This window comes from Quercus suber, unplaced genomic scaffold, assembly GCF_002906115.3.
Source record: "Quercus suber isolate HL8 unplaced genomic scaffold, Cork oak 2.0 scaffold_615, whole genome shotgun sequence".
Classification (NCBI taxonomy): Eukaryota; Viridiplantae; Streptophyta; class Magnoliopsida; order Fagales; family Fagaceae; genus Quercus; species Quercus suber.
In genome coordinates, this window is record NW_027070058.1 from 346,659 (window position 1) to 356,241 (window position 9,583).

Below are 9,583 nucleotides of genomic sequence, written 5' to 3' on the forward strand. Positions count from 1 at the left end.
GAGAAATCCAATTACCTTATTTGGAAGTTTTTTTAAGGAAGGAAGAAGAGGGGTTTTGAGGGGTTTCAACTCCCTCTAGCTTTCCATTTTTAATTCTCTCAAATTGAAAAAATTTAGAGAGAAAGTAGAGTACATAAATTATAGACAGTATAAATTACCTAATTTACCCTTATTTTATTAAAAAAAATTACACACATTATATAAAATATATTAACGTTATTATTCACGTTATTTCTCCCAAGTCTCAGATTTCTCTCAACTCTCTCAGCCTTGAAGACTCCTCTGCCTCTCTCTCACACGATTTCTTCCGCACTCCACACTCCACACTGTCTCTCTCTCACACAACTTCTTCACAATCATTTGTCTCTCACGCATGGGTTTTCTTTCAGAGGTAAGCTCTGTTTTTCTTTTTGTTTCATGGGTTTCTTTTGAGTTGGATCAAATAACTATGTTCTTAATATTGTGATTTTATTGGGTGATTTCTTATTAATTGTGATTTTATGGGGTAATAAGATGTTATTTGTGGGTGGGTTTCGGATCTGATTGCTTTTTTTTTCTTAAATTTTAAAGTTTCAAAGTATTGCTTATAACGTGTTTGATAAAGTGCTTGAGTGAGTCTAGATTGTGAACTTGCATAAATTTGTATGTTGTAGCTATATATGGATCTGTGTTTCTTGTTTATTTTTATTGGGTAATTTCTTGTTTTTTGTGAATGGGCTTCTGATTTGGGTAATTTCTTGTTTTTTATGAATGGGCTTCTGATTTGGACTTATATAGACAATCTGTGTTTGCTTTCCCAGAAAATGCATGTAAAGAAAAGAAAGTGAATCAAAGTAGTAGTATTTTAAAATTTTCAGGTATTGCAATATTCGGAACCGAAACACTAAAATCAGCCTAATACTACTATTTTGTTGTAATTGATCAATTTAACTTCTACGTCAAAGTTAAGAGTATGTGAAAAACAATGTTTGAAATTATATTTTGTTTTCCCTTTCCCTCGCCTTTCTCGGCTACCAGACAGACACTTTCAGTGCTTTATTCTACCTTTTTAATTGATATGAAATAGCACATTTGTGAAATTATGGCTTCTTTGATGTTCAATTTTTCATCAGCGTTTTGCACTCGAAGTTTCTGGAGTTTCATGGATAGGATTTGATCTTATACCTTTAATTAGTGGTTGAAACTTGAAAGGTTATAGTCAAAGATTATTATTATTAATTTATTTTGTTTAATTAATATAAGTGGGAAAAAATATTAAAATTACTTATTAGATGATTTGCATTGAGGTTTTGTGAACAAGTGTTAAAACAAAGAAGCCAAATGTTAATTGCGTTAGAGAAACATGCTTTTCAATCTGAATTCACAAATGGCTCTTTTGTTTTAAACTTCTTTTTATTGAATTGCTTATTTTGATTTCTTGGATTCTCTAGGTTCAGATATGTGTTGTTACATGCAATCTTTTCTTTAAAGATTGTAAATGAAAATTGAAAAATTTGCTAGTTTTTTTTTTTTTTTGATTTTTTTTTTTTTTTTTTTTTTTTTTTTTTTTTTTTTTGTGGGTACTCCCATGTTCAGCAATTTTGAGGAAAACAAATATTAGAGGCAAAACCTTACAGTTATGAATTCAACCTGCTATCTAAGCCTTCCACCATTGTACCATAGTTCAGAGGGTGTGGTGGATTGCATATTTGATAGAATAGAATGTACCATGGTGAACTGTGTTGCAGGAAACTTGGGTTTCTAAGGAAGTCTTTATCCAAAGATTATCAAATGAGAATGGAAATGGAATCATGATTTTCTGAGTGCTATAGTTATCCATGTGTACATGTGTGTGTGTGTGTGTGTGACTTGAAGTTAAGATTCATTTCCAAATGTTTATTATTCTGCCAGCTGAAGGCTGGTTTTAGTGACTAATGATTGTCATAATGCATAACTGATTCCAAATTCTCTGGATAGGTTGGAGTTGCTGCTTTCGACTTAAGGTCAGCTTCACTGCATCTTTCTCAATATATTGAGACTAGCAGTTCATATCAGAATACAAAAACTTTGCTGCATTTCTACGATCCCATGGCAATCATTGTTACCCCGAACAAGCTGGCACCGGATGGTATGGTTGGAGTTTCAGAGTTGGTGGATAGATTTTATGCTACAGTAAAAAAGGTGATGGTTCGTAATGATTCACAATGCAAAATTCTCTTTATCTTGTGCTTGTATGTGCACTTTGGACAACCAGATTCTTATGTGTCTTTGTTTGTGTATGGTTTTTATTTTTCACAAATTCATATCATTTACTGCTTTGTGCAGGTTGTAATGGGCCGCGGTTGCTTTGATGATACTAAGGTTATGCTAGATACCTATTCTCCACCGATTTTTTAAAATTTTGGGTGCTAATTCTTGCATCTATCTGCTGGAAATGCCATTGTGGTTTTATGCTCCAGGGTGCTGTGCTGATTAAAAATCTAGAAGCCAATGAGCCTTCTGCACTCAGTTTGGATACTTATTACAAGCAGTATTGAATCCGTTTAGATACAACTTATTATTGCTTATTGTTGCTAAAAACTAATTGTTGCTGAAAACACTGTAGCAAAATAATTTTTAAATGTATGAATAGTACTGTGGGACCAATTTTTAATATTTTTTAATGAGTGAACAGTGTATAAACAGTAGGTAAACAGTGCATGCACTGTTCATGCACAATATTTTTTCTCTCAAAAGTCAATAACTCCGGCTAAAAATAAATAAATAAATAAATAAATTGAAAATGCAACACCACATTTAGTATAAAAAAGTATGGTTTTAAAAACTGAACCGGTTATAGAACCGTTTTTTTTGTAATTTTCGGTTCAACCCCGATTTTTGGCCGGTTTTTCGGTTGTTGACCGGTTATTGACCGGTTTTGGAGCTTTTAACCGGACCGGATTGGCCTCCGGTTCCTAGTTGAACCGGTCGGACCGGCCGGTCCGGTTCGGTTTTTAAAACAGTGTAAAAAAGTGCTATCCAAACCGAGGCATTATCTATGCTTGGCACCAGCTTGTGTATATTTTTAGTTTTTCTTTTTGAAACAAGTCTGTTGACAATTACAGATATGGTCATAGCTCATTGTAACACTGTCCTTTTTTTAGTGGCTTGAAAACTTTGTCTGCTTACATTCATTTTTATGCTTTTCACTTCATAGTTGTCTGGCATGATAAAATGTCGTATGAGGCCTTTGATCCAAAAATTGGTTGTACTGCCAATGCTACTATAGCCTGTGGGTCATACTATGCTCCTCCCATGTGGCTTCGTTGAAATTAAACTTTACATGAAATTGAGTTTGGCTACAACGAGAGAGAGGATGAGAGTGAGAGAGGCTGTGACCAAGAGCTCCTGCACTAGCTCCATAGGGTTCAAACTTCAAAGAAAGTTACAAGTTGCAACACAGAGAGTCAGAGAGATGTTGAGAATTAAAAAGAAAGTGCGTTGTCAATTAAATTCATGTACTAAGAAAAAAAAAATATTAATAATAAATGAAAGAAACACTCAAAATTCAATATTTTATTGATCTTTTCAATAAACAAACAAACCAAATATTTTTTTTCTTATTTTAATTATTATCAATTAAGGATGGTTTTTTTTAGTATAATAAAAAAGTAGAAAAAAATATTTAATCATAGACCAATGTTGATTATTTAATTCACATAAAAAAATATTATCAAAAAAAAATATTACATGCTAGTCATAATTATTTAATCTAACAAATTAATCACATACCAATGTTGCAAGTTTATTTTCAAATAGGGGTAAATTTGTCTATTTTAATCATTTCCTCTCCTTTCCATCCTAATTTTTAAAACATCCAAACTAAGGCAATGGCTAATTACTCTCTTCCCACTTATTAATTTTAAAAACATCCAAACAAAGTGGAGGGGAACCATTCTCCTTTACTCTCCTCCCTTTTACTCCCCTCTACTCTCCTCCCTCTCTAAACTTCCAAACAAGCCATAAGGAATGAATATGGACAACCCAATAACTGGCCAAAGTCTCAAAGTTGAAAAGCCGTCTAGATCCAAAGATTTCGGTCTTGACAATAAAAATATAAATAAATAAATCATTTTTATGAGTACAAATATTTGAAGCTTTCCAACCATGAAAAAAAACCATTAAAATAACAATTGATGTAAATTGTTGAATAATGACATTATGCCTCAGCAACTCAACATCAAGTCATAAATCCAACAACATAGATAGATTAAACTATGAAGCATTATATCAGTTTTATTGCCGACAGAAGAGAGAAAAGGATGAGTCCAAACATTTGAAGCTTTCCAACCATGAAAAAAAACCATTACAATAACAATTGATGTAAATCGTTGAATAATGACATTATGCCTCAGCAACTCAACATCAAGTCATAAATCCAAAGCCAAAGGTCTTGTGACTGAATTAGTACCTCTCCATGCAGGGACAGACCCAGGTGGAGGCCCAAGGGGGCCTGGGCCCATCCTAGGTCCATTTTTTTTTTTTTTAATATAGTTATTATGTACTTTATTTTTGTATTTGAACCTCCTTTCAAAACCTTAGACCCCTCCTTCTCAATAAGCCTAACTAACCTCACCTAAATAGCAATTATCCAACCTAAAAACTTAACAAAAAAAATAAAAACAATCACAATGGTGATTGATTTTAGCCAAAAAAAAAAAACTATTTTACTACCAAAGAACCAAAAAATCATGTGCTATTGAAGAAATTAAAGCTAATTTTTTTTGCAATTAAAGTAAACTGGTATAAATACCAGTTGACTGTAGCAAGTTGTTAAAAATAAAATATTTTATTTTATTAAGATTATATCTCTTCCTTCAATTAAAAAACTCAAAATTTTTTTTTATTGAGTTGTTTATATTATTTTAAATGAAGTGATAAAAAAAAAAACATTTGATATTGAGTGTATTGTAAATTGAGATGATAAAATAGATAAAATACCTTTTTGAAGTGCTAAAAGCTAAAATTTTTAGCACCACCACTATGAGTGCTCTAATTTCAACCAAAATAACAATAAAAAATCTTAACCAGCCTAGTATTAAAAAACACTTTATTTTGTTTTTTTTTTTTTGGTAAATTATTACATCTTAATGTATTTAGAAATAACAATTTTGAATATTTATATTTTTTTAATACTATATAGATGCCTATTTAGAGTTTTTTTTTCCCCTTTATACTCCGACCCCCGCTAAGTTAAAATACTAGGTCCATCCCTTCCCTATGTGCAAAGTGCTTAGAGGTCTAGGAGAAAAATAATGGCGAAAATGCACTTTTGGTCCCTACATTTTGGGTCAATTTCTATTTTGGTCCCAATTTTGATTTCTTTGCAAATTTCATCCCCAAAATTTGAAAATCGTTTTTAAAATCGTCCTTCCCGTCAACCAACAGACGGAACCCTCCTACGTGATAGACGGAGTGCTCTGCTTGCAGACATGGCGCTGACGTGGCCATTAAAATATTATTAAAAATGATTATTTGGCACTTTTAAATGCCATGTCAGCATTTAAATTAATAAAAAAAGCCACGTCAGAGTATTTAAACAAAAAATAAATTAAATTTAAAAAAAAAAACCTTAAATCTAATTAAAAAACAAAATTTATTAATTTTAATTTAAACTGAAATTTTAATTTCTTAATTCTCAGTACCCATTGTTCCCATTTCTTAATTTCTTAGTACCCATTTTTTAATTCTCAGTACCCATTTCTTAATTTCTTAATTCTCAGTACCCATTTTAATTTCTTAAACTGAAATTACAAATTTCTTAAACTGAAATCACAACATCAATTTAATCCCTCTCTCTCTACCAATTGTTCTCTCACTCTCTGTCTCTTTGATTTATCTTTGATTTGCTCCATACCCAGACACCCATGGCCAGAGACTCCAAGCTCCAAGCTCCATGGCCGAAGACGCCGAGACTCCATAGGCCCATGGCCGAAGACTCCTAAGCTCTACCTCTCACGACCACGAGCCGCCAAGACTCGATTGATGAGGACGATGACGAGACGAGGTGGTCGAGGAGTCGACCACGAGCCGCCGAGACTCGATTGATGAGGACGATGACGAGATGAGGTGGCCGAGGAGTCGTTTCGTGGTCGGGATGGCGTCGTTGCTCCATACCCAGACACCCATGGCTGGAGACAGCAAGCTCCAAACCCAAATCTGCTCCTGACCCAGATTTGCTCCTGATAAGAACATAAAAAAGGAAAGAAAAAAGGAAAAAACCATTCAGATCTGGGTTGGTGTTTGTGTACAATTGATTTTTGTGGAAGAATTTGTGTACAAATTTTGGAATATTTTGGGTTTCTATTCTTTTGTCCTTGGGATTGAATGTTCTGGGTTTGTTGTTCTTGTGTGTTCATGATCAAGATGAATTTGGAATAGGAATTTGATAATTTGAATGTGAAATTCATGAGTTTATGGGTTTATGAGTTTATGGGTTTGCTGGAGATTGGTTGGTTTGTTGGAAAGGAAAGAAAAAAGGAAAAAACCATTCAGATCTGGGTTGGTGTTTGTGTACAATTGATTTTTGTGGAAGAATTTGTGTACAAATTTTGGAATATTTTGGGTTTCTATTCTTTTGTCCTTGGGATTGAATGTTCTGGGTTTGTTGTTCTTGTGTGTTCATGATCAAGATGAATTTGGAATAGGAATTTGATAATTTGAATGTGAAATTCATGAGTTTATGGGTTTATGAGTTTATGGGTTTGCTGGAGATTGGTTGGTTTGTTGGTTTGTTGGATTTATTTCTTATTTTCCTGGCATTGATGGAGATTGGATTTGGTTGCTCGGTTTGTTTCTTGGATTTGGGAAGAATGGGAAGAACATGAAGAACATGTTCTTAGGAAAAAAAAAAATTTTAAATTAGATTTAAGGTTTTTTTTTTAAATTTAATTTATTTTTTGTTTAAATACTCTGACGTGGCTTTTTTTATTAATTTAAATGCTGACATGGCATTTAAAAGCGCCAAATAATCATTTTTAATAATATTTTAATGGTCACGTCAGCGCCATGTCAGCAAGCAGAGCACTCCGTCTGCCACGTAGGAGGGTTCCGTCTGTTGGTTGACGGGAAGGACGATTTTAAAAACGATTTTCAAATTTTGGGGATGAAATTTGCAAAGAAATCAAAACTGGGACCAAAATAGAAATTGACCCAAAATATAGGGACCAAAAGTGCATTTTCGCCAAAAATAATTTGAGCTGCAGGGTTAGCAGCATATTATAATTATTTCTCAAAAAAAAAAATCATAAATCCAACAACACAGAAAGATTAAACAATATGAAGCATTATATCAGCTTTATTGCGACAGAAGAGAGAAACGGAAATGGTTTAGGTGACCCATTACCCATACGATGATTCAAAGGGTAATTATGCACAATATTTGGCCAAGAGGAAAGAATATCTAGTGTGCACATAATACATATTGAGAGAGGGAGACTGTATAGAGACCTTAATGGAAACCCACTTCCCCTACCTTATTAGATATTTCAATTAGGGGAGTGTATAGGTTGGATTGGGTTGGGTGAATCGGTTTGGGTCGGGTTAGACCCATGGATTGGATAGTTTTTTATTATTATTTTAATTACTAGTATTATTATTAAATTGAACATTATAACAACACCAATAAGAGCAAATTTATATCCAAATAATCATGAGCATAACACTAAATAAACAAAAACTATATGAAGAGAACTTATAGTTTGAGTTTTATTTAGGAAAAGGGGCAAAAAAGTACATAAAAAAAATTATATAATATATATTTTAAATTTTTAAATATATATTAAATATAGGTGGGTCGGGTTAGATGGATTTATGAATCTAATGACCCGAACCTAACCCAACCCATTGTTAAAAAAAAAAAAATTATAATCCAACCCAACTCACCAATCCTTAAAAACTGACCCAACCTTGCAGGTTGAGTTGGATCAGGTTGGTTTTGGCCGGTTCGCAGGTTCGCTGCACACCCCTAATTTCAATTTCATGTTTGATTCATTGAAGATATTTTTGGGAAGTTTGCCTCTTTGGCTGCCAATGTTAAAATGTATTACATAAATTTATTTTCTGAAAAAGACAAAAAGGAAAAGGCTTCTCTCCCCGAAACCCTTCAAACTCCTAATATTTTTTTTTATTAGATGTAATTTTGAAAATTTAACTATTGAATTGCATGTTTTTTATATTCTTAACATGCATGTCAAATTTAGTTTAAATTAGATATTATTTACTATTCGATCCATAAACTTATTTTTTATGCATAATTTAAGATCAAAAAAATTTGAAATTTAAACATTTGAATAATGGTATAGTTATTGTTCTTTGATCTTCGTGAAATTTCACAAGCACGGGGGATAAAATAAGGACATGCAATCCAATAGTTAGATTTTCAAAATTTACATCTAATAAACATATATAGGAGGACTTTGAAGGGTTTATTTTCAAACTAGTTTGGAGAGACTTTTTCCACAAGAGAATTAGAACGAAAAATACCTAGGACCATTTCTTAGAATGATTTGGACTCACTGGGAGATTTCAACAAGTTGAAAAACAGTCATAGACATCAACATATCAGAGTAATGCTATATATACAAAAATTTTACAACAATTAAATTGATAAGTTTTTACTGATTCTTATCTGAACTTATTGCAAATACTACTTTTTTACTTACCACTAACAATCCGTGTTGAGATGTGAAATTTTTTATGTCTATAATCTTTTGTATAATGTATTTTGTCTTGGAACATGCTAAAAGAATCCATTTAGAGGAAATGAAATGAGTTTTATGTGGAGCAGAGGAGACACTTAAGCAATTTTGTCATAGGCTACCCAATATAAATAATCACATGGTCTCACTCACCGAATACAAATCTTCTCCCCCACTTTATATTTCACCAAATCAATCACAACTTGTCATGTAATTGATTTTTTTTTTCCTTATTAAATTTTGGTTATTTTTTAAGTAAAGTCAAATGAATACATATTGTAATTGGTAGAATATAAAATGGAATAGAGAATTTGTATTCCTCACCATGGCATATTAGATTCGAGTTGTTATCTAAAACCTTCTCTCATCTCTCCTTGTGTGTGTGTGTTAAAAAATACTTAGTAGCCGTTTGGTAACGTTGTTCTAATAATGTTATTTGTATTTTTAAAAAATACGTGTGGATAAAAAAGTGTATAAAAATACGTTTAATGTTATTTAAAAACTAAAAGCATGTGTTTAAACACATGTATCAAACAGGCTCTTAGTATTCTCAAAAAAAAAAAAAAAAAAATCGAGTTGTTATCTAGTCATGATTTTTAGTACAACTCTCCGGCACTGTGACAAAATATTTGTCACTTTTACACGATTTTTTTTTTTCCACTTCTCAGCCACATAGTAGAGTTGTCAAGCTTGTGACACTAGATAGGCATTGAACTAGAAGACAGACTAAAGTGCCTCCGAAAGAAATGTTACCAAGCGTGCCGTGCTTGTTGAGATTTCCGTTTTTGGCCTCACTTAAAATAAAAAATAAAAAATAAAAAATACCAAAAGAGATAAAAAAAAATTGCCAAACAAAAGCTGCCAAA

General features: G+C 32.3%; 1 protein-coding gene across 1 annotated transcript; it reads left to right on the forward strand.

Moving 5' to 3' along the window:
* The first annotated feature begins 208 nt into the window (after positions 1-208).
* Positions 209-2,634, forward strand: LOC111985471 (DNA mismatch repair protein MSH4). Its single transcript, XM_024017145.2, has 3 exons — positions 209-391; positions 1,957-2,160; positions 2,305-2,634. Exons 1-3 carry the CDS (start codon positions 374-376, stop codon positions 2,374-2,376), a joined length of 294 nt encoding a protein of 97 aa, XP_023872913.1. The 5' UTR covers positions 209-373; the 3' UTR covers positions 2,377-2,634.
* Positions 2,635-9,583: the final 6,949 nt, after the last annotated feature.

Bases quoted from the DNA above. Each gene is read 5' to 3' on its own strand.
- LOC111985471 (XM_024017145.2), top strand. The intron at 2,161-2,304 runs GTGATGGTTCGT...TGCTTTGTGCAG, and splicing joins TTTATGCTACAGTAAAAAAG to GTTGTAATGGGCCGCGGTTG.